At 39.9% G+C, this 26,622-nt stretch overlaps 1 protein-coding gene across 11 annotated transcripts in view; it reads right to left on the reverse strand.

The window, feature by feature from the left end:
- The window catches only part of MYO6 (myosin VI), a 165,700-nt gene that overhangs the window by 90,431 nt on the left and 48,647 nt on the right, over positions 1-26,622 (reverse strand). For 10 of the 11 annotated variants that reach the window (XM_065543812.2, XM_065543811.2, XM_074037612.1 and 7 more), the window contains exons 2-3: positions 5,998-6,161; positions 836-905 (exon numbers count right to left, since the gene is read on the reverse strand). In XM_065543812.2, the coding sequence (XP_065399884.1) occupies positions 836-905; positions 5,998-6,114 (187 nt within the window). In that variant the 5' untranslated portion in view covers positions 6,115-6,161. Of the gene's footprint in view, positions 1-835; positions 906-5,997; positions 6,162-9,990; positions 10,085-26,622 lie in introns of all 11 variants that reach the window. The other variant, XM_074037611.1, reaches the window with a different exon arrangement.

The following is a 26,622-nucleotide window of genomic DNA, read 5'->3' on the forward strand; positions in this document are numbered from 1 at the left end:
ACATATGGGGGTTTCATAGGTTTACTCAAATGTGAATTCCAGAGAAAATCAATAATAACAAATCTATGCCTTTCTCTTACCTTTTCTTCTCAAATGGAGAGTTTGTAGTATGAGGTACCTTTAATGAAATCCATGACAACTGTACATAATTGTTAACACTACCTTTTTTTGTTAAATGGAGAGTTGTTAGTGTCAAGTACCTTTAATGAAATCCATGACAAGTGCACATAATTTTTAACACTGCTGCCCCCAATATGAAATGATTACTGCTTAATCTTAAAAATGTAAGAATAAACATTGGCCTGTTCCACAGAGAAAGGCTTTTTTCATCAAACATGCCAAGATGTTATAAGTCAAATTAATGCTGTGTTTTAATATAATCGTTCTGAAATTAATTTTTCAATTAGCAATTATATAAATTTTTTTTAAATGCTTGTTTGCTTCAAATAGTGATGTTAAATGCCTCCTACCAACTGAACTTCCAAATTAGTGAACCACACATAGTACTATAAAAACCACCTGACTCTAGATAAGGTTCAATAACTTTCAAAACTGTTAAAAAGAGACCTTTAGCTCAAGCCTCACAGTAATTACCATTCCCCATATTTATACAACTCAAATAACACCAAAAGAATACCCAAGACTCTTTCACCAAAATGCAAATATGAGACAACATGGAGGACTCGAGTTCCTTCATTCACATGAACATTCGTGTCAAAAGACTAGATTGTTTCTGAACCAGCATAGTGTATTAGTAATATAACCACTAATTAATTGTTTTAAAAGAACAGTTCCCTTTTCTGTGCAGAGAGTTGATTTTTAACTTGGTACTTACAGTTATCTTCCACATCTTTTTTACTGTCCTCTTCTGCAGGAAACACTTGGTTTATGAGAGCCAAAAATGTCTAACAAGCAAAACAAATGCTCATTAAACTCAAGGCTTTTAAATAGTAAGAACAATAGAAGGGCTTAATTGGTTGCATACACTGTAATAGTGGCAACAATATGCTCTATATTAAAATATAATACAGATCCTACTGTTTAACAAGTTATTAACCCCAAAACAGAACAACAACTTTACTCAAAAATATCATCTACTATTACTGTGGATGTGAAATCAACAATAAAAATCAGTAAGTAAGTATCCTAGGCTCTAACACCTAGAGAAGGACAAAAAAAAGAGGTACATCAATATTAAATTTACATACATATGCTATTTAACAATTTTTTAAAACAAAATTTTGATGTGGTAGATACAGCAATTTTAGTGTTTTAAAAAAGGAAAAAGTGGCCAGGCACAGAGGCTCATGCCTATAATCCCAACACTTTGGGAGGCTGAGGCAGGTGGATCACCTGAGGTCAGGAGTTTGAGACTAGCCTGACCAACATGGTAAAACTCCATCTCTACTAAAAACACCAAAATTAGCCGGGTGTGATGCGGCACACCTGTAATCCCGGCTACTCGGGAGGCTGAGGCAGGAGAATCCCTTGAACCTGGGAGTTGGAGGTTGCAGTGAGCCGAGATCATGCCATTGCACTCCAGCCTAGATGACAAGAGTGAAATTCCATCTCAAAAAAAAAAAAAATTAAAAATTAAAAAGTAACATTCAATCAGATATAACCAGAGGATTATATTAATAGTTATTGTTTCAGTAAAATATATTTGACACAAACTCCTGTACAAAAATCTGTCAGAAATACAAAAAGTACCCAAAAATATTTCGTCTGTAAAATTACAAGTATCCATGAATACTTATATTTATTTTATCACTTAAATGCTCTAGTAGACACTGTAGAATTAAGATAACATCTCATCAGAGAGAACAAATGATCTCAAATGACATCCAAAGAGAATTAAATTTTAATCCATGCCATTCTCACAGTTATTTAGAAGCTGACACAGTACTTCTCAAACAATTACAATTACTCTTGTGGTTGAAGTTTCTAATTGTATCAAAGAAAACTGCAGGGAAAAATGGTTCAATTATTTTAAAATAATACTTATAGGGGTGTATGTAGTATATGTGTGTGTGTGTGTGTGTGTGTAAAGCTACAACTATAAAGAGTAAAATCCACGCTGCTGGGACTACCTCAACTCTAAGTCACCCAATGTAGAAAACTGTTATGCCATAAAAACTCTGGAAGTTAATTATTTGGAACCCAGTACACATGTTCTTAATGTTATAAATGTGGAAAAGTTTGTAGGACAGGCCACATAAGCAAAATTAACCCATAATGTACATTAAGTATATTAATGATAATATAAAACAATATATAATAATGATTCTATAGGAAAATGCATTCAGAAATAACTGCTAATGTCATATATGTATGTGCCCAACTTTCACAGCCATGGCAAGAGGGTTACGGGCTCCCCAGACTTCAGGGTTTAGTGCTAGCCTGGTAGGAGCCATGTCAAATTAAAAAGGTTCCAAGAAGTTAGATGATGAGGGGAGTGGGGCTGAGGGGAGGCCAATGACAAAGAGCTGCTGGAATGAGAAAGTTAAGAGCAGGCTAAAAGGCCAGTAAGGAGTCCTGAAAGGTGTTTTGTCTCCCTCCTGCTTTATTTCTTAAATTATCACCAGCCCCATCTTCCTCTCTCCTTAAAGAAAAAGTGTTTCATTAATTGTTTTCTCTTAGAGGAAGGAGGCTTTTTTCTGCTAAAAACATATCTTGATCACACCTACCACAAATCAAATACAGAGCATCAAGCTCTAAAAACAGAATAAAATAGGCCCTGCACTTGAGATTACATAGTCTAGTAGGGAGGGGGAGACAAGGTAAACAATTCTCTCCAATAAAGATTAAAGAAGAGCTAAGAATTTATACCACTCCTCAAAGGAAAAAGTAGTCAAAGAGTCAATTCTACTGAATGGGGGGAAGGGGGAGATGGGTATTCATAGAAAAACTTCATCAACAAGGTGACCTCAATCTTAAAGTAAAATAAGTATTTTCTAAGCAAAAGGATATGGAGATTGGCCAGGTGCGGTGGCTCACACCTGTAATCCCTGCACTTTGGGAGCCCCCGGCGGGTGGATCACCTGAGGTCAGGAGTTTCAGACCAGGCTGGCCAACATGATGAAACCACATCTCTACTAAAAAATACAAGAAATTAGCCAGACATGGTGAGCACCTGTAAGCCCAAGTACTTGGGAGGCTGAGGCAGGAGAATTGCCTGAAACTGGGAGGCAGAGGTTACAGTGAGCCAAGATCATGCCACTGCACTGTTGTTGCCAGCCTGGGCAACAACAGCAAAACTCTGTCTCAAAAAAAAAAAAAAAAAAAGAGTGGGTATGGAGAGTGGCACTCCAGGCGGAGGCAATGTGAGCAATGACACAAAGCACATAACATCACCTGGGGCATGGTAAGGACTTAATACTTGCAGAAGAGAAGGAGAAAGAGGAACACAAGAGTAAGAGTATGAAGCGGAGACTTGGTTGACAAAACATAAGACCAGCAAAGCAGACAGGGAAAAGAAAATGCAGACCCTTCTATGCCATAAATTGAGGGCTTCCGCCTACAAGGCTTCAGAGCAGCTTCTTACGACTGCTGCAAATACAGAATATGAAACCAATTTAGTGGATTAAAATAGCTTTCTTTTTTTTGAGACAGGATCTCTCACTCTGTCACCCAGGCTAGAGTGCAGTGGACACAATCACAGCTCACTGCAGCCTTGACCTGCTGGCTTAAGTGCTACTATCACTTCAGAGACCAGAGTAGCTAAGACGGGCATGTACCACCATACTCAGCTAATTTTTTAAATTTTTTGTAGAGATGAGGTCTCACTATGTTGCCCAGTCTAGTCTCAAATTCCTGAGCTCAAGCAATCCTCCCTCCTTGGACTCCCAAAGTTCTAGGATTACAGGCATGAGCCACTGCACCTAGCCTAAAACAGCATTTTTAAAAGAATAAAAGTTATTACAAATTATCAGAATGCATAGCATGTGCTAAGAATGTTTCTTTTGACCAACTGTTTCATTTACAAGTAAACACACACAAACACTACATACACAGTTGTTGAAATGTAAAATTTATTTCTTATAAATTCACACACACACATACCTAATGCAATGTGAAATCTATTTTACTATGGGTTGCAAACAAAAATCCTGAAAAGCCATTGCTATCATCAAGACATGTTCCTCACTCCCTCACCTACATTTCCACTGTACTTCCACTGCGCACACACTGCACAAAGGTGTGCATGACCAATCCACCCCTTTATGTACTTAATTCCTTAATTATATTTTGAAGCTGATGATCTCTAGGCAATGAATGAGCTAAGCAAAAGACTGCTTCTCTTAAGGATCTTTTTAACTGTCTGGTTATTATGGCAGTATGTTTATTAAGACCCTGATCAGAAAGTAGGGAGGAAAATTAAGATTAAAGGTAATCTCTGAGAACTTGTTAATCTTCAAAAAAATTTTTATGGAAAAAACATACACTTTAGTTCACAGAATTATCTACAGATCCATGAAATTTATATCACTTCCTAATGTAAACAGTTTTTATTGGTTCTACATATGTACCTGAATAATATTAATAAGGCATAGTATAAGCATATTAAAATATTTAAAATATGAAAAAGTGTATCCCCTTAAATCAAGTTTCTTCTATAATTGAACTGAATTGTTCTGTCGCCTGTGGATACAATGAAATATACATAACAACTATATATATACACCTAGGAAATACACTCTCAATTTCATTTTGGCCTTTTGATTTACTGTGCTTATAAAACATGTTAAACAAAAATCAAAAACCTTCAAATATGCAAAGTAATCGAGCTTATTTTTTTAAACATGTATTGTAAGTACAAATAGTTACTTGTTAATAAGAGGAAAAAACCTGAAATACTTTGTCTTTCCTGTCCTGAGGGTATCTTTAATTGGCCTCCTCTAACATGGCACATTATACATTATGCATTTCAGTTCCTGGGTTGTTTACAGTAACAGAATAGTTTTCTCTGTGAAAAGACCTCATGAGAGATCCACCTTGTTTTTCTAAGGTTCCCAGAAGGATGGTAGTCATATGGCATTAGTTAACCATGTATCGTACAATATAAATTATTCATGAACATTTTCAGTCTAAAGTAAACAGAAATGACATCTACAAATTTAATTTAGTCAGAAGAACGGTTTACCAGGCATACTTGTTAAACTAAAAATTGTGGACATCTATCATAGGAATATGTATTACTGTGCAAAGATAGCTAAGAGTTGAAAAATAAATCAATGGTGGAACCAAAAGAATAAAAAGAGATTATTCCCTCTGGAAAACTTCCCCTCAGTCTCTGAGAATGGAGTGAATTTCCACAAAAACGACTGTATCAGTCTCCATGAAGACTAAAAGAGGTATTTACAATGATGCCTTCTCTGTAAACGATTCACAACTCCTAGTCACCTTTCCCTCAGACTTTCATTTTGTAATGCTGTCTAGTTTATGTCTACGCATACAAAGAAATAAATACCATGTGTACAGAACTAAAGCATCTATCACAAAAATGACAGCAATAACTTTAAGTGAACAAAAAATGTTTAAAAAAGACTTTATAATAGAAGCGAAGGCAAAAAAGCAAAATCTGATAACCTCACATTCACTTTTCATATTTTTACTTTGTGACATGTCGATCACAGACACACTAATAACTTTAGTAATGTGGTACAAGAAATAAAAATGTCATTATTGTTTATATTTTATCATATAGATAGTTCTTAAGAATGAAAGGCTCACTAAGAACTGGATGATCAAAGGGATGTGAAAAAAACAAAGAATGAAAGGCTCACTAAATTTCCATCTGATTTTATCATAGGACACCATTTTTCCCCTAGGGCACAGGCCTCTGATTTAATCAAAGAAGTCAGGAGAAAACAGACTCACTTACCAGAAATACGCTTTCCCAAATACCTACTTCATTAAGAAGACAGACCTATCTCTTGTGAAAAAACACCTATTTTTGAAAGAAATCACACTTCAACATCTTTCTGAGAAACTCACCTTGCCTTTCTGATTCAAGGGTTCAATTGTTAAGCTGTCGGGGCCAATATCCACAATGTTGCCCATCTGAAATCCATCTGTAGGGTGTGGCGCCCAAACGGGCTTTCCATCCTCCATTTTTGAAGGAGGATCCACTATCTCCTGTTTCCACTCTTCACTGTCACCTGTTTCAAAGGAACAAATACAGCAACATGAATCATTTTCGAAATATATATAAAACAAATAACGTATCTTTTTCAAAAGTTCACATGTAAATCCCAACTAACAAACACATCTACCCCTGCCACATAAAATCCCCACCTCCTCCCTTGCATCTTGCTGAACTCTGCCACCCCCCGGCTTTTTTTTTTTTTTTGAGATGGAGTCTCGGTCTGTCACCCAGGCTGGAGTGCAGTGGCACAATCCTGGCTCACTGCAAGCTCCGCCTCCCGGGCTCATGCCATTCTCCTGCCTCAGCCTTCCAAGTAGCTGGGATTATAGGTGCCCACCACCACACCTGGCTAATTTTTTGTACTTTTAGCAGAGATGTGGTTTCACCGTGTTAGCCAGGATGGTCTCAATCTCCTGACCTCGTGATCCGCCTGCCTCGGCCTCCCAAAGTGCTGGGATTACAGGCATGAGCCACCGCGCCCGGCCGCCTTTATCTACTTTTAGATGAGGCCAAGCAGAGGTTGTTCCACCCTCAGGTACACCTGCTCTACTACCGCCTTCCTTCAGGTATGACTGCAGTAGAGTATAACCTTCTGGCTAGAACAGAAGCAAACAACCATAGTTTTTACCAGTTGAGTGTAATTTATAACAGCACTTCCTTTTGCTACCTAAAGTATTCTGCATTTGCACAATAAATTAAACGGTCATAGGAATAGATATTATTATGGGGAGATAGCTAAGAGTTGAAAAAAATAAATCAACTGCAGAAGTAAAAGGATAAAAAGAGAGAGTATTATCTCTGGGAAACTTTCCCTCACTCTCTGAGAATGAAGTGATGTGCTCCCGAAGCTCATCCTCATAGAACTACTCAGCAGGCCATTTTTGTCATTTTCTTATTTTCCACTGAGGTAAAACTGACATACAGTGAAATGTGCAAATCTAAGTATACAAGCTGATGAAAATGGACAAATGGATATAGCCATTTATGAAACACTCCAATCAAGGTCATGAGTGGCGGCTCACGCCTGGAATGCCAACACTTTGGGAGGCCGAGGCAGGAGGCCTGCTTGAGGCTATAGTGAGCTTAGTGAGCTATTACTGTATCACTGCAATCCATTCTGGGAGACAGAATGAGACCCTGTTTCTAAAACAAAACAGTTTTCTCATGACTCCTTTTGGTCAATAACCATCCCCCATGGGCATCCCTACTGTTCTGTTAGTTTCTGCCTATTTTTGAACTTCATGTAAGTGACATCACACAGTATGTATTCTTTGGTGTCTGGCTTCTTTCATTCAACAAAATGTTTTTGCTTTCAACATATTTAACTTTGTTATGTGTACTAGTCCAATGAATGATTATATCACAATTGTTCACCTGTTGCTCTGTTGATGAACATTTGGACTGTTTCCAGTTTTTGCCTATTGTGAATTCTAACCTAATTTTTCCATTATCCCTGTATGGTTTCTTTCATACTTAGCATTCTGAGATTTAACATTCATAATTCTGTCTATAAAGAGTAGCCAAAACAATCCATGATGCAAAATATGTTGTTTTAATGAGCCTGGATGCTATGAATGAGACTAATGTGTAACAATGAATCATCTAGTGAAAGATCCCAGATGTAGTTTCAGCATCTTCACAGGAACTTATTTCTTCACTACTTATCTGTATTTAAAAAGAAAAGCTAATTCATGTGCCATAATCCTCCTTTTGTGTGGCATTTTCAAATCTGGGATCCTCAGGTGGATGCTCTCGGGTGCAGTTTCACGCAAGTCAAGGACGTTCGGCATACAGTTCAGTCAAAAAGCAACTAACTATTGGCATGTTTGCAACTTGCTTGTTGGTTAATGTTATCTATGCAGTGGCTACAAAGTGAGTTGCTTTCCCTATTCAGCAAATGCTATCAGGTTTATATATAATTCCAAGTTGACAACTTAGATGAAGAGTCTCCATAGAAGTGAATCAATACCACTACTTCAGACTTACATCACCACACATACATCTATACTCTTTCCCTAATCATATCTAGTCCCATGGCTTTAAATAACCATTTACATATGAGTCAGTGCTCAAAGTCGGTGCTCTAGACGAAACCTCCATTGAGTTCCCAGATGTTTACTTGTCTACTGGACACCTCTTCACAAATGTATCTAATAGGTGTAATATAATTATTATGTTATTATTGCCATGGTCTACCACTCCAGCTTGCTCTTCCCTATATCAGTAAAGGCACTAACAACACTCATTCTAATCAAATCCGAAATCATCCCCAATCCTTGAGCTCCTTCCAAATTCATATCACTTCCTTAATGTTGTCAGCTTTACCTCCAAAAGGCATCACAAATCCACCTCCTTCTCTGCATCTCCTCTACCATCCTAGTTCAAATGAACATCACCTTTTACCCGGACTTCTGTAATCAACTCTACTCGTGCCACTTCATACATATCACTAGTAATCCTACCAAAAGGTAAATCTAATCATTTAATTTGTTTCATCAGGACTTGGACCACTCCTCTCTGTGTCCTTAAGGCCCAGCACACAGTAAGCAACTCAATATTCACTGGTAAATGAATGAATTGTTCACACAGTTTGGGAAGAGTAAAAGTAGGTGTAGACTTAGAAGAGCTGAAATATCATTTTCTTTTTTTTTTTTTTTTTTTTTTTTTTTGAGACTGGGTCTCTCTGTCACCCAGGCTATAGTGCAGTGGTACAGTGATGCAATCATGGCTCACTGCAACCTTGACCTCCCACGTTCAAGACATTCTCCTAGTTCAGCTTCCCAAGTAGCTGGGACCACAGGTGCACGCAGCTAATTTTTGTAATTTTTATTTTTTTTATATACGAGGTCTCATTGTGTTGCCCAGGGAGGTCTTGAACTCCTGGGCTCAAGCAATCAACCTGCCTCAACCATACAAAGTGCTGGAATGACAGGCCTGAGCCACTGGGCTCAACCTGAAATATCTTCAAATCCTAGGCTCAGCCAGGCACAGTGGCTCACACTTGTAGTCAAAACACTTTAGGGGAAGGAGACAGAGCAAGATGGCTTAATAGAAGGCTCCAGCAATCATTTCCCCTTCAGGAACACCAAATTTAACAACTATTCACCCAAAAAAAGGCATCTGCATAAGAACAAAAAATCAGGTGAGCAATGTACCTGTTAAAACCAGTCCCCGGTTTTAACATCACATCAAAGAAAAAGGCACTGGAGAGGGTAGCAAAAACAGTCTTCAACTCTCAGCACCACCCTCTCTCTCCCTACCCCTTGGTAGCAGCAATGGTGGTGTGGTGAGAGAATCTACAGGCTTGTGGGAGGGAGAGTTCACAGAGCATTGAGAGAAGCCCTAGCCAGAGGCAAATAGTTCATCTCAGTAAGCCCCACTGCAGGCTAAATTGCTCTGGGATCCTAAATAAACTTGAAAAGCATTCTAGACCACAAGGACTGCATTTTCTGGGCAAGTCCTGGTGCTATGATAGGCTCAGAGCCACTGGGTTTGAGGAGCATGTGACCTAGTGAGAACACTAGCTGGGTGGCCAGGAGTGCAGCTCAGTGCTCTGTTAAAGACTCCTCCCCTCCACTTCAGAGGAGAAGAGGGAAGGGTAAAGCGGACTTTGTCTTGCAACCTGGATACCAATCAACTCAGTCATAGCAGAATAGAGAACAGGGCAGGTCCTGAGGCCCCCATTCCAGGCCCTAGTTCCCAGGCATTTCTAAACACACCCTAGGCAGAAGATAACTCACTGATTTGAAGGGAAGAACCCAGTCCCAGCAGAATTCATCACCTGCTGACTAAAGAGCCCCTGGGGCCTAAACAGTCAGCAGTGGTAGCCAGGCAATACTCACCATGGGTCACAGGTGAGACTGAGAGCTACGCTGGCTTCAGATGTGACCCAGCACATTCCCAGCTGTGGTGTCCATGGGGTGAGATTGCCTCTGACTGAGGAAAGGAAAAGGAACAGTAAGGGGGACTTTCTCTGGCAGCCTGGGTACCAGCTCAGCCAGAGTGGGTTAATGAGCACCAAGCAGGCTCCTGGGGTCCCTGATCCCCGTCCTTGACTCTTGGGTGGCATTTCCAGATGTGCCCTGGGCCAGAGGGGAGGCCACTGTTCTAAAGGGGGAGACTGAGGACTGGTAGCATGCACCACGAACTGACTGAAGAACTCTTGGGCCTTGAGTGAACATTTTGGCAGTAGCCAGGCTGTACTTGCCATGGGCCTGGAATGGTGGTGGCCATGGAGAGAGACTCTTTGCTTGAGGAAAGAGGAGAAAGAGTGGGAAGAACTTTGTCTGTGGCTTGGGTGCCAGCTCAGCTTCAGAGAATACAGCAGCAGGTAGATTTCTAAGGTTCCTGACGCCAGGCCCTGCCTCCCAGGTGGCATCAATCCAAAAGAAAAGGACATTAATGAGCAACAAGAAATCATCTGAAGGTACAAAACTCACTGGTAATAGTTAAGTACACAGAATATTCTAAAACTGTAATTGTAAAACCATTTAATACAACTACTATGGAGAACAGTTTGGAGGTTCCTCAAAACACTAAAAATATAAAGACCATATGATCCAGCAATCCTACTGTTAGGAATATACTCAAGAGAAAGGAATCAGTATATTGAAGAGATATCTGCACTTCCATTTTTACTGCAGCACTATTCTCAATAGCCAAGATCTGGAAGCAACCCAAGTGCCCATGAGCAGAAGAATGGATAAAGAAAACATGGTACATATATACAATGGAGTATTATTCAGTCATGAAAAAGAAAGATCCTGTCATTTACAACAACATGGGTGGAACTGGAGGTCATTACGTTAAATGAAACAAGCCAGGCGGAGAAAGGAAAACTTCACATGTTCTCACTATCTGCGGGAGCTAAAAAAAAAAAAAAAAAAAAAAAAAAGGAAACAATTGAACTCATGAAGACAGGGAGTAGAATGATAATTGAGGCTGGGAAGGTAGTGGGGTGGGGAGTAGGGATGGTTAATGGGTACAAAAATATAGTTAGAATGAATAAGATCTAGTATTTGATAGCACAAAAGGGTGACTAGTCAATAGTAACTTACTGTCATTTAAAAATAACTAAAATAGTACAATTGGATTGTTTGTGGCACAAAGAAAGAATAAATCCTTGAGTTGCTGGGTACTTCATTTACCACAATGTGACTATGGCACACTGTACACCTGTATCAAAATGTCTCGTGTACCCCATAATATATACACCTACTATGTATCAACACACACACAAAATTTAATTTTTAAAAAAAGCACTTTGGAGAAGCCGAAGTGGGAGGATCACTTGATCCTAGGAGTTCAAGACCAGCCTGAACAACACACCAAGACTTCACCTATACAAAAATCAAAAATTTTAAATATCAGCCAGGAATGATGGCATAGCCCTGTAGTCCTGGCTACTCAGGAGGCTGAGGCAGGAACATGACTTGAATCCAGTTCAAAGTTGCAGTAAGCTATCATTGTGCCACTGCACTCCAGCCTGGGAGACAGAGTAAGACCCTGTCTCTGGGAAAAAAAAAAAAAAAAAAAAAAACCTAGGCTTGAAACTCAGCTCCACCACTTTCTGACAAGCTCTTAAGCAAGTTATTTAACCTCTTCGATTTTTATCTTTGTCCTTATCCATATGGTGGGATATCACTTACCTTTCAGAATTGCTGCGAGGATTAAGTGACAAAACTGAGATCACTGTTCTACTGGCACCCAATAGATACTAGTCACACCCCTCCCCCTTTCCCCTTTCCTTCCCCACTATATCCCTTGTTTGAAGCCACCAGTGAGTTTCAAGACAATAGCTGTGGTCATTTTAAACACAAAGAGAAATTACAGAATAGACAAGAGGGATCATTTAGGAAAAATCACCTGATGTCACTGTGTGTAAAATTTGTGACAGTGAAAAAAAAGAAAAGAAAAATCACAGCAAAGCAAAACTCCCAAAGTCCAAAAAAGAATGGCAAATTAAACTTCAAACTACTTTCCTATTTTCAACTGTTAACTACGACTTCCCAGTTAAGGTAACAAATTTAAAGGCACACAGCTAACGATGCTCCTTCATCAAAGCCCTCTTTCTACAGTACAGGGATTCTTTACAAATACATCAGCCCATGAGAATGGAGAGAAGCAAAAAGCAGAAAACAGAAGCATTTTCTAATTTGGAAAGCAAATGGTTGAGAGGCAACCAACAGCAACCACAAAAGAGCTGAATTCCAAGGCATGAATTTGAAAATATGAAAACCAACCCAAATTATACTACAGAATCCTCAAAAGATACAAGAAATTCAGTACAAGGTTCCAGAACAAGGGTGAAATCTAAAATAAGGAAAACTAGGTGAAAGTTGTTTGAGAAAGAGATTTCCTAACACCAGCCACACAAACGCCATATTAATGGACAAACTGACCCCCTCCACCCCACCCAATCCCCACCACCCCCACCAAGAAAAGTCTAGAGCCTATTCTCTGGAGAAGACTCTGGAATGAGAAACACTAAAAAAAAAATCATGGGTACGCCAAAAAAAACAAAAACAAAAAAACTGCTTAGGCGATAGGATCTCACTTTTTCGCCCAGGCTGGAGTGCAATGGTACAATCACGGCTCACTGCAGCCTCGAACTCCTGGACTCAGGCAATCCTCCCACCTCAGCCTTCTGAGTAACTGGGATTACAGGCAAAGCCATTGCCCCTGGCCGAGACTCTCTCCTTGACCAACCAACTTTAATTAGGCTCCTCTGAAACCTCTCCTCAACAAGGCCTCAACCTTGGCCTTAACTCCGTTCTATCCCTGCCAGGCCTGCACAGCCCAGTTTTAGCAAGAATCCTGCTAAATCAATTCAGAAACACTCCCCAACCCTTGACACTTGATCCAATTCCAATCCCCCACCTTTCACGTCATAAACCAAAAATAAAATCCTAAGCCCCTAACCAACTGAATGGGGATCCCTCTAGGACAGGGGAAACCCAGAGGAACTTGAAAAACTGAATTCTCAGCCAAGACAGGAAGGGAGGTCAGACATGCCTCATTATACCCCCCTCCCTTTTGGAATTTAGGCACAACTGACCAATATTAACATTAAAATCGAGATCATAAGACTCACAAAACAGATGCTTTGCAGCAATAAGACACATTTCAACCTGACTCTGGTACAGTATCCACATGCCAGACAGCAGACCCTGAAGGGAATAAAAATATTTTACCCCAAAATATATTTGACGTATTTTGAAATGGCCCTACAAAGCCGTCTTCTGTGGGGGAAATTTGCATCTGCAGAGAATTTCATAGTAATTAACGCAGCCAGGCATTTCCAGGATGGATCTGGGCGAGATTAACTAAGTCTGACATCTTTTAAGGTCTGAAAAGAGACATTTACCATCATTCTCTCTGTAGCCTGCTACCTTTAGCTTCCCTACATAACAAGAACCTCAACATCTACGGATCTTTTTTTTTTTTTTTTTTTTCTGAGTCAGTCTCACTCTGTTGCCCAGGCTGCAGGGCAATGGGGTAATCTGGGCTCACTGCAACCTCCGCCTCCAGGGTTCAACCAATTCTCCTGCCTCGGCCTCTGGAGTAGCTGGGATTATAGTCACCTGACACCACGTCCAGCTAATTTTTGCTTTTCTTCTTTTCTTTTTTTTTTTTTTTAGTAGAGACAAGGTTTCACCATGTTAGCCAGGCTGGTCTTGAACTCCTGACCTTAAGTGATCCACCTGGTTCGGCCTCCCAAAGTGCTAGGATTCACAAGCCTCAGCCAGCGTGCCCGACTGACGTCCCCCTTATCTTAACTCGAGCATTTCTTTCTACTGACTTCGAGTCTTTAGACAAAGCTTAACTCTTTCAACTGCCAATGAGAAAATCTCTGAATCCACCTAGGACCCATAAGCTCCCCATTCCGCCGTCCCCCAACTTCAAGATTTCCCAGTTTTCAGGCAGAACCAACATATACCTTCCATGTATTATGTCTTCGCCTGTAATTCCTGCCTTCCTAAAATGTATAAAACCAAATTGTAACCCAACCACCTCACACACACTTTCTCAGAACTTCTTGAGACTGTTCATCGGGCCATAGTCACTCATACTGGCTCCGAATAAACCTCTTTAAATATTTTACAGTTTGCTTTTTCCATTAACACTCTAAAGTCCCTGACCTGACCTCAGTAAAAATCCTGTTAAGTCAGTTTGGCAAGACTTTCCATGCCCTTGATGTCTTCATGAATAATTTTCCATCCACTGATCCACTCGCTCTATTCCTTGGCTGTAAATCCTGTGAAAAGAAAAAATTCTCGGAACCCCAACACTAAGCCAAGGAAAAAGTCAAGCTGGGGACTATGTCAGGCAGGCCTACCTCCCATTTTATTCCTAAACAAGAGAGCTACAAAGATTTTTTTTTAAAGCTACATACCTCCCTCACAATTTGCCCACAAGGAAACTCCTTGTGGATGAAGGACAGCCAGAACTCAAAGTCATCCCGCTGAGGCTCATGTGAGACAAACGCACATCTCATTGCTTTTTCTACCATATTGTTTCACTAAGCCAGACTAAGGCATAAGATTATTTCCTCTACCCTCCTCTCACATATAAATTGTGTACTCTGTGAAAGGTTAATCAGAGACTCAAAATAATGCAACAGTTTGTCTCTTTTCTACCTAAGATTTGGAAGTCCCCTCCCCCTGCCTCAAGTTTATCCGCCTTTCTGGACGAAATCAATGTACATCTTACACAAATTAATTGATGTCTCATGTCTACCTAAAATACATAAAACCAAGCTGTGCCCTGACCACCTTGGGTACATGTCCTCAGAACCTCCCGTGGCTGTGTCACAGGTGCATCCTTAATGTTGGCAAAATAAACTTTCTAAATTGGTTGAGACCTGTCTCAGATATTCTGGGTTCACAATCCCCAGCTGTCTTTGCCATATTCAGGACTTGAGGCCCATCTCTCCCCCGCTACTGCAATACCCCTTGATAAGAACTGAAAGTACTGCTATGGACTGAATTTTGTTCCCCCCAAATTCATATGTTTAAGCCTTAACCCTCAATGTCTCTGCATTAGGAGACAGGGCTTTTAGGAGGTAATTAAGATTAAATGAGGTCGGAAGGGTAGGGTTCTAATCAGATAGGATTGGTGGCCATATAATAACAGGAAGAGAGAGAAATAGATCTCTCTCCAAGTACATGCACCATGGAAAGGCCAAGTGAACACGCAGAGAAAAGGCAGCCACCTAGAAGCCAGGAAAAGTGCTCTTATCAAAACTCAACCGCGATGACACACTGACCTCAGATATCCAGGTTACAAAACTGTGAAAAAAAATTTCTGTTGTTAGAATACAAATGTTTGTGGTATTTTGTTACGGCAGCCTGAGCAGTCTACACTTCTATCAGACTAATACCACCCCTACCGCAAGAGTCTTGAATAAAGTATTCCTTGCTGTTTTAACAAGGGTCAGAATAATTTTTCTTTAACAACATAATAATAGAAATGAAATATTCACTAGAAGCTATAGAAGATAAAGACAAGGGAATCTTTCAGAGAGTTAAAATAAAATGAAAGAGACAGAATCAGAGGCATGTGAACCAGAGCAACTCCATCTTGAATAGGAGGTGGGTAAAATAAGGCTAAAACGTACTGGGTTTTAGACATTTAAGGCATCCTAAGTCACAGAATGAGAGAGGAGGTCAGCACAAGACACAAGTCATAAAGACCCTGCTGATGAAACAGGCAATAGTAAAGCAGCTGGCTAAAACCCATCAAAACCAAGATGGCAACAAGAGAGACCTCTGGTAGTATAATCAAGAAGTAAACATAAAAATGGGCAACCAGCAGCCTTCGGGGCTACTCCGTCTGTGGAGCAGCTATTCTTTATTCCCTTACTTTCTAAATAAACTTCCCTTCACTTTATGGACTCGTCTGAAATTCTTTCTTGCGTGAGATTCAAGACCCCTCTCTCTTGGGGTCTGGATCAGGACCCCTTTCCTGTAACAATAGAAAATTGGGGGATAAGAGAAAAAGGAAAATAAAATGTGAACATGAGACTAGTAAAAATAATCCAGCACCAAAATACCAGGAAAAAAAAATCCCTCCACACGCCCACTCCCCAAAAAGAGAGGAAGAAGGCTTTGAAATATCCAAAGAAAATACACCAGAACCAAAAGACATGATTTACTAGCGTCTAGTCAAAATTTCCAGGGAGCCCTCAACAATGTACTAGAAAACAGACACACAGAGACACCACTGTCAAATTTCAGAACACCAGAAATAAATAAAATGTGCTACATATTTCCAGAGAGATTAGTAAGAAGAAAAAAGAACGGGTCCTTCTAAGGATCATTAATCACAATGGCTTCAACAGCACTCAAAGCAGTAAGTAAATAAAACAATGTTTTTAAAATTCTAAAGGAAAGTTAATTCTAACCTAGAACTCTACTATACAGAGGCAAACTCCCAGTCCAGACTGGAACAATATGATCCAAGAGACAGCCACATTGAGCAGTCATCAAAGACAGTCACTGCCCAAGTGACTGTGGCCCAGTTCAGTTTTTTATCTGTGGAGACCCTAACCCAGCGGTGCTAGAGGAATTAAAGACACACACACAGAAATACAGAGGTGTGAAGTGGGAAATCAGGGGTCTCACAGGCTTCAGAGCTGAGAGCCCAGAACAGAGATTTACCCACGTATTTATTAACAGCAAGTCAGTCATTAGCATTGTTTCTATAGATAAGGATTAACTAAAAGTATCCCTTATGGGAAACAAAGGGATGGGCCGAAATAAAGGGGTGGGTCTGGCTAGGTTATCTGCAGCAGGAACATGTCCTTATGGCACAGATCGCTCATGCTATTGTTTGTGGCTTAAGAATGCCTTTAAGCGGTTTTCCCTCATTCCAGTAAATCCACAACCTTCCAGCATGGGCATTATGGCCATCATGAACACGTCACAGTGCTGCAGACATTTTGTTTATGGCCAGTTTTGGGGCCAGTTTATGGCCAGATTTTTGGGGGGCTTGTTCCCAACAATCTGAACATGTCTTATTCTATGTGATAACGATGTACTTCTGCCTGGAAGAAGCCATGGACACTCACTTCCCCCTTCTATTAATTTTTTTTTTTTTTTTTTTTTAATGAGACAGAGTCTTGCTCTGTTGCCCAGGCTGGAGTGCAGTGGCATGATCTCAGCTCAGTGCAACCTCTGCCTCCCAGTTTCAAGCAATTCTCATGCCTCAGCCTCCCAAATGGTTGGGAACTACAAGCATGTGCCACCACATCCAGCTAATCTTTTCGTATTTTTAGTAGAGGAGAGGTTTTGCCATGTTGCCCAGGCTTAAATTAAGTATTACTTTGTATCTAGTGCAAGGTTTTCACTAGAATAAACCTCTTTTTTTAATGTCTTCATTTAATTGTTTTTGGAATCCCAAATATTTAAACACAAATTATCCTTCATTAATGAAGTCTGATTTATTCATCCCACCAAAGGTGACAAAATTCTTTCAGATATGTTAATATCTGTTCCCAGAAAATCCATGTGGTCAATATTCATTCTAACTAAACATGTTTGGGTATGAAGAGTACCTAAAAAGACACTCACTATAAGGGAAATTTTTAAAAGACAGTCTCAATTCCCAGTGCTATTGTACTAAAAGTCTTAAACACATTCTAACTTTCTAACTACATATACTTCGCACGAATACTAAAAGAAAAAAATAATAATTATTGGGGTTAAGGAAATTTTAAATCTTGGAAATTCCTACTGTTATTCTAAGAGAGATGATTCCCCATCATTAACTGAAAATTATCTTACTTTTAGTACTTAATTGACAATTGATATGTATTTTTAATGTAAATGCTGTGGTAATGTGTAGAAGTAATCCACAGAAGCACTATGGAATCCACAGAAGGCAATCCGTGGCCTTTCAAGGCTACTACACTAATTTTTCATTTTTTCTGTATCAAAATGTTAAAAACATTCACCAGGAGGCTCCCTGGGGAGCAAACTTATTGCAGGCGAGAGTAACAAAAACATACACAACTATATTCTCTTTTATCTGCATCTCCAATAACTCCAGTAACACCTATGTATTAAATACTACAGGCAGAATAGGCAGATTCATATCACAAAATATGAGCCGTTGCCTGCCACGTCACCATTATCTTCAAAAGTTACCCTTTTAGAAATATAGTTAGGTTAAGGCCGGGCACCGTGGTTCGCACCTCCCAACACTTTGGGAGGCCAAGGCAGGCGAATCACTTGAGGTCAGGAGTTCGAGACTAGCCTGGCTAACATGGTGAAACCCCATTGCTACTAAAAATACAAAAATTAGCTGGGCATTCTGGCCACACCTGTAATCCCAGCTACTTGGGCAGCTCAGGCCCAAGAATCACTTGAACCCAGGAGGCAGAGCTTGCAGTGAGCCAAGATCATGCCACTGCACTCCAGCCTGGGTTGACAGAGTGAGACCCTGTCTGGAAAGAAAAAAAAAAAAAAATTATATATTTATGTTAGGGTATTAGACATTAAGTACCAGCTAAAAGCAATTTGGGTTTTGGCTGTAAGTGCTAGAATAAGATATCAAAAAGGAGAAAGCATATGGCAAACAGAACCCTTCCAAGACTGCCTTACAGAGTCATTTATTCTGTTAACTATTATTTATTTAGCCACCTACCATGTACCACATACTGCCAGGTGTTGGGGGTATAAAGATGAGCAAAAAGAGACAAGGTATCGGGCCTCAGGGAACCTTCTATCTAATAGGAAAACAATCAATTAGAATAGAAGAGTAAACAGAATTGGCAAAATCCCTGCCCTCAGGGATCTTAAATTCCAGTGGAGGGGAGTATGAAGGGGTAGGGTAGATATATCAAGTTAGCCTTTTAAAAAGATTACTCTTTCATCTGGCCAAGCCCTGGCCTTGCTGATCAAAACAATGTTATGTGCACCTTTGGCACACAAGTTTTAAACTGGCAACTCCTCTCACCTCTATCAGTGTATCCTAAGGCTATTAGCTTCCCTGGTATCCAGATACTGTGAGAAAATGGGGCACCAGGTAACAGCTGGCTGTGGCTAGTGAGTTTTGTGTGTACCTAGCACAATCTTTTATCAAGCATTTTGGTTCCTGAACCAAAGTTCAGGAATTGAATCATTCTCAAAAACATTTCAGCAGGGTTCCCTTTAGTCACTAAATTACCTTGAAAAGGCCCAAGGTGGGAGGATTGCTTGAGTCCAAGAGTTCGAAGCCACTCTGGGCAACATAGTGAGACCTTGTCTCTATCAAAAGTACGAACATTAGTCGGGCATGACAGTACACACCTGTAGTCACAGCTACTTAAGAGGCTGAAGCGAACGAATAGCTTCAGCCCAGGTGGCCAAGGCTGCAGTGAGCCACGATCGCGCCATTGCACTCCAGCCTGGGTGACAGAGCAAGACCCTGTGTCAAAAATCAAAATCAAAAACCAAAAAGAAAAAGCCTCCCTGGAAAATTAATCCAAGTTAATCTTCAGCTAGTTGCACAAAATTTGGATATTTTATTGCTATAATACAGTATTAATTGAACATAAGTACTGAAACTTATTGTGAATATCTTGGTTTTATCAGCAATAAACTTTTATTAACAATGGAAGGAAAACACCCATCACTAAGTCCAAACTCAGGACAAAGAAGAAAATATCTGAACATTAACAATATCTAAAAATTAACTATCACAATTTAATTAAGAAGTAATTTTGATATTTATTTTCAATGAATATTTACTGAGTACCTGCTATGTGCCAGGCACTGCTTTAGGCTGAGATACTGATGACAAAATATGCAGATCAATTGTTTTTCAAAATAAGACTGTCTATTCCAGCTATGACACCCCTTCTGAAAGTCTAGTTAATCACGGCCCTGGTCCTGATGTATGACCTTTTTACAACGTGACTTCCAAGTATAACCTAAGAAACTCCAATGCAGCAATCAATGCTTAAAGCTAAGTCCGCTATCACTTGATTCTTAGAAACAGCAACCACCACCACTAACTTAACTGATATAGCTAAGATTAATGTGCTAACAAAAAAAAAAGAGGATTAAAAAAATAAAAGCAAGTATGTCATTAATAAGCTTACTATGAAATATTTTAAAATACATGATTTGGAAACTGATACCAGGAAAATTACTATAAATACTATACAATCTGAATTGTGAGAACTGATTATATAATATATATAATGATTATATAATGTTATTACAGATTTTCAGAGAAGAAATCATAAACTATATTTCAAATATAAACGCCTACGTAAATTACCATCACAAGACAGATTTGGATTTAGACATAATTCATATAATATATGCAATCTTTATTACAATACTATGGACAAAAAGCAGACTTTTTCAGAAAAAGCCCTATATTTTTAAGAGACTAAACATTCCAGTTTACCTAGATACTAAAAATTTCTTTCACAGATGTTAAAGTATCAGAATATAATAGCAAGATATTCATCCCAGGTGATTTAAATATTCCATATGCAGTGACTAATCTTGTTTATTATCCAATGATACACCCAGAAGTTACCTAGTTTTGTAATTTGTGCTAGGTTTAAGAGTTTTTTCCACCAGGTGCAGTGGCTCATGCCTGTAATCTCAGAACTTTGGGAGGCCAAGGTGGAGAGATTGCTTGAGCCCAAGAGTTCAAGACTAGCCTGGGCAACAAAGTGAGACCCCTGTCTCTACAAAAAAATACAAAAACTAGCTGAGTGAAGTGCTGCATGCCTGTGGTCCCAGCTGGCGTGGCTGGGAGGCTGAAGTGGAAGGATCACTTCAGCCTGGGAGGTTGAGGCTAGTGAGTCATGATCACGCCACTATACTCCAGCCTGGGTGACAGAGCGAGAGACTGTCTTTTTTTTCAATGAGACTGAGTCTCTCGCTCTGTCACCCAGACTAGAGTCCAGTGGCGTGGTCCCGGCGCACTGCAACCTCCGTCTCCCGGGTTCAAGCAATTCTCTTGACTCAGCCTCCGAAGTAGCTGGGATTACAGGCACGTGCTACCACACCCAGCTACTTTTTATATTTTTAGTAGAGACAGGGTTTCACCATGTTGGCCAGGCTGGACTCAAACTCCTGACCTCAGATGATCCGCCTACCTCGGCCTCCCAAAGTGCTAGGATTACAGGCACGAGCCACCATGCCCAGCCAAAAAAATAGTTTTAAAAGGTAAACATGCTTTATACAGGAAGCTAATTTTGTCTTCTGGTTAGTAGTGCATTTAAATGACTCACTGAGAATCAGAGAGACAATCAAAAGAACTGGAATTTTTCATTTCTTGAATCAATTATAAAATATATTATTCTTTCTTAACTGACATAAAAATTATGCAGTAAGTATATTCAGATATTCTATAAGATGAGAGTCAAAAATTTTTTTTTTGAGAGGAAGTCTTGCTCTGTCACCCAGGCTAGAGTGCAATGGTGTGATCTCAGCTCACTGCAACCTTCACCTTCCAGGTTCAAGTGATTCTCCTGCCTCAGCCTCCTGAGTAGCTGGGATTACAGGCGCCCACCACCACACCCAGCTAATTTTTGTATTTTTAGTAGAGACGGGGTTTCACCAGGTTGACCAGGCTGGTGTTGAACTCCTGACCTCAGGTGATCCACTCGCCTTGGCCTCCCAAAGTGCTGGGATTACAGGCGTGAGCCACTTGCCCAGCCCTCAAATTATTTTTCCAAATGTCCAAGGGCCGCTTTAACTTCCAACCCCACTCCACAACATGCTTTGAAGACAGTATTCTACTAAAGTATCTCTGAAAATGCAAATACAAGTTTTCTCATTAAAAAAAAATTTTAAGCTCTCGCCATCACCTCTACATATCAATGTGCATCTGTATCCATACAGTCTTCCTTTCATCCTGTTACTAAGTCCATATTATTCTTACCCCATCTAAAACCAGTCACTACTCACCCACCAGATCCTATTCCTTCTTAAGCCATGCAACAACAACCCCTCCTCTCCTCTCCTCTCTCCTCCTCCTCTTGCCCCTCTCTTTCGCTCTTCTCCCCCCTCTTCCCCTCCTCCCTTCTGTGAAGCGCCTTGTGAAGAAGGTGCTTGCTTCCCCTTCGCTTTCTGCCATGATTGTAAATTTCTTGACACCTCCCCAGCCATATAAAACTGAGTCAATTAAACCTCTTTCCTTTATAAATGACCCAGTCTCAGGGAAGTTCTTTACAGCAGTGTGAAAACAAAGTAATACACCTAGTTTTAGGGCTTTAAACATTATCCATACGGCTAATGATGGCATCAATGTTATTAATATGCTAATAACACCCCATGTGGCCAGGCACGGCGGCTGACACACCTGTAATGTCAGCACTCTGGAAGGCAGAGGCAAGTGGATAACTTGAGCTCAGGAGTTCGAGACCAACCTGGCCAACATGGAGAAATCCCATCTCTACTAAAAATGCAAAAATTATCCCGGTACGGTGGCGCGCACCTGTAATTCCAGCTATTCAGGTGGCTGACACACGAGAACTCTTGAACCTGGGGACGGAGATTGTAGTGAGTCAAGATTGTGCCACCACTGCACTTCAGCCTTGGTAACGGAGTGAGACCTTGTCTCAAAAAAATAGTAATAATAATGCCCCATTTTCTATCTCTAACTGATACCTCTCTCCTAACTCCAGACATCTAGAGCTCATAGCCTATTCAATATCACTACTTAGGAAATGAACAGCCATCTCAAACTTTTCATATCCTAAACTGACCTCCTATCTCCCCGTTTAAATTTGTTTCTTTCACAATTATCTTCTTCTTATTAAATGACAATTTCTTTTTCTTTTTTTTGAGACAGGGTCTCACTCTGTCACCCAGGCTGGGTGTTACTCCAGTAAGAAATCTGATACCTTAGCCTACTTCAGCTTAATCAGAGCAAATATAAACCTTCCATCAGGCTTTGTGAAATACTGAAAATACATTAAGGACATCCGCTTGTACGGCCCTTGAGATAGAAGCCTTGGTACTTCTCAGCAGCTCCCAGGTCCGTCTCCTCTTAATTATGTTAGGGAACACACTGTATGGTGCTTCTGAGTGATTATGTTGACTCATTTACCTTTGTTCAGCCACATAACCAATTTTGAAATTTCTTTTGTGAAAGTAAGGGCTCACTCTTACGACAGGACTGTTTGGGGAGAGTAGAGTGTGGAGGGGGGTTGAACCATAAAGTGAAATTATTACAAATGCATTCTACAAACATTTATTGAATTCCCAATATGTGTCAGGCATAGTACCAGAAAAAAAATTAGTATTTTTCATCCTAAACAAAAAACAAAAGCACATTCTTTCTAAATAAAAAACAAAAGCACACATAGAAATAAGATCCTAGAAACTCCTAAAATTATAAAGTTACCACCATTGTCATTAAAAGAATTGGAATTAATTATTGGGGGAAGGGGAATAACTAAAGTGATAATATCCCAGGTACTCAAATGCCTGGGGGAAAGCAGGAAATACTCAGAGAAGCAGTGCTATGCTTCTATCCAAAAGCACTATAGCATGGGTAAAGTTAGCCTACACCTACCTTCTCCTTCCTCATCTTCTCCCCATTTGAGAACGCTAACTTAGGCCCAAAAAAACAGGCAAAAATCAAGAAATAAGAGCTATCTTGTTTCATTTCATTCCTTGAAATGTAGGTTCAAACTCTAGCCTACATACAAACCCTACCTTGTAGTAAGTAAATTCACACTGAAAAAAAGAAAGCAAGTATTTTCTTGCTTTACAAACAAGTCTATATTTGCTTGCCTTATTGACTCCCTAGGGCTAATACTTTTTAAATATTAATTTTTAAATTTCAAATGTTGATGATAAATTACAAAAATGAGACGCTCTTGCCTATAAACATGTTTGTTCTCCCTTAACCTAGGTGTGCCACATAAAGAAAGGACCAAAGTAAAATACTTTTTTTTTTTTTTTTGAGACAGTTTTGCTCTTGTCACCCAGGGTGGAGTGCTATGGTAAGATCGAATCACCGCAACCTCCACCTCTTGGATTCAAGCGATTCTCCTGCCTCAGCCTCCGTAGTAGCTGGGATTACAGGGGCCCGCCACCACACCTGGCTAGTTTTCGTATTTTTAGTAGAGATGGGGTTTCACCATGTTGGCCAGGCTGATCTCGAACTCCTGACCTCCAGTGATCCACCCGCCTTGGCCTCCCAAAGTGCTGGGATTACAGGCATGAGCCACCGCACCTGGCCTTCTGATTTCTTTCAGAAGTGTTTTGTGGTTCTCCTTGTAGAGGTCTTTCACCTCCTTGGTTAGCTATATTTTTAAGTATTTCGTTTTGTCTATGTGGCTGTTGTAAACGGGACTGTGTTCTCGATTTGACTTTCAGCTTGAACGTCACTGCTGTTTAGAAATACTACTCATTTTTGTACGTTTATTTTGTGTCCTGAAACATTACTGAAGTCATTTATCGGTTCTTGGAGTCTTTTGGGAGAAACTTTAGGGTTTTCCACATATAGAATGTATCATCAGCAAAGAGAGATAGTTTGACTTCTTTTTTCCTATTTGAATACCTTTTATTTATTCTCTTGCCTGATTGCTCTGGCTAGGACTTCCAATACTATGCTGAATAAGAGTCGTATGAGTGGGCATTCTTGCCTTGTTCCTGTTCTCAAGGAGAATAGTTTCATCTTTCACCTGTTCAGTAGAATGTTGGCTATGGGTTTATCACAGATAACTCATTATTTTCAGGCATGTTCCTTTGATGTCTAGTCTGTTGAAGGTTTTTATCATGAAGGGATGCTGGATTTTACGGAAAGCTTTTTCTGCCTCTATTGAGATGATCAGATGGTTTTCGCTTTTAATTCTGTCAATGTGGTGAATCACATTTATTGATTTGCATATGTTGAACCACCCTTACGTCCCAGTAATAAAAGACTATTAGATCATAGTGTATTCACACTACCCGACTTCAAACTATACGGAAGGCTACCGTAACCAAAACAGCATGGTAGTAGTACAAAAACAGACAGACCAATGGGACAGAATAGAGAACACAGAAATGAAGCCCCACACCTACAACCATCTGATTTTTGACAAAGTCAACAAAAACAAGCAATAGGAAAAGGACTCTCTATTCAATAAATGGTGCTGGGATAACTGGCCAGCCATATGCAGAAGAATGAAACTGGACCCCTACCTTTCACCATATAAAAAAATCAACTCAAGATGGATTATAAAGATTCAAATGTAAGACCTCAAACTATAAAAATCTAGCAGAAAACCTAGGAAATATCCTTCTTGACACTGGCCTTGGTTAAGAATTTTTGGTTCCGTCCCCAAAAGCAACTGCAACAAAAAAATTGACAAATGGGACCTAGTTAAACTAAAGAGCTGCTGCAGGGCAAAAGCAACTATCAACAGAGCAAACAGACAAACCACACAAACTATTCACAAACCATGCATTCAACAAAGGATTGAGATCCAGAATCTACGAGGAACTTCAGCAAAATACAAATAATTCCATTAAAAAATGGGCAAAGGACATGAACAAACACTTATTTAAAAAAGACAAAAAAGCAGCCAACAAATATGAAAAAATAATCACTAACCATCAGAGAAATGCAAACCAAAACCACAATGAAATATCATCTCATACCTGTCGGAATGGTTTTTATTAAAAAGTAAAAAAAAAACAGAAGCTGGCAAGCCTGCAGCAAAAAGAGAATGCTTATACACTGTTGGTTGGAATGTAAATTAATTCAACCACTGTGGAAAGCAGTTTGGAGATTTCTAAACTTAAAACAGAGTTACCAACCAGGCGCAGTGGCTCACACCTATAATCCCAGCATTTTGGAAAGCTGAGGCAGGCAGATCACTTGAGGTCAGGAGATTGAGACCAGCCTGGCTAACATGGTGAAACCTCATCTCTACTAAAAATCCAAAAATTAGACAGGCGTGGTGGCAGGCACCTGTAGTCCCAGCTACTCAGGTTTCTAAGGCAGGAGAATGGCTTGAGCCCGGAAGGTGGAGGTTGCAGTGAGCCAAGATCATGCCACTGCACTCCAATCCGGGCAACAGAGTGAGACTCAGTCTCAAAAAAATAAAAATAAAAACTAAAAAATATATATATATAACAGAGCTACTCTCTGACCAGCAATCACATGACTGGGTATATACCCAAGGAAAATAAATCATTCTACCAAAAAGACACATGCATTCTTTGAACATAATATGCCTGATTAAAAACAAATACACACACAGAAAAAGAAAAGACACATGCCCTTTGTATGTTCATCACAGCACTGTTCACAACAGACATGGAATCAACCTCAGTGTCCATAAACAATGGACTGGATAAAGAAAATGTAGTACACGTACACCATGGAATACTATGCAGCCATTAAGAAGAATGAAATAATGCCCTTTGCAGCAACATGGAGGCAGCTGGAGGCTATTATCTCAAGCGAAATTAACACAGGAACAGAAAACCAAATACATTATGTTCACACTTACAAGTGGGAAC

The sequence above is a fragment of the Macaca fascicularis genome, chromosome 4 (genome assembly GCF_037993035.2).
Source record: "Macaca fascicularis isolate 582-1 chromosome 4, T2T-MFA8v1.1".
NCBI classification, from domain to species: domain Eukaryota; kingdom Metazoa; phylum Chordata; class Mammalia; order Primates; family Cercopithecidae; genus Macaca; species Macaca fascicularis.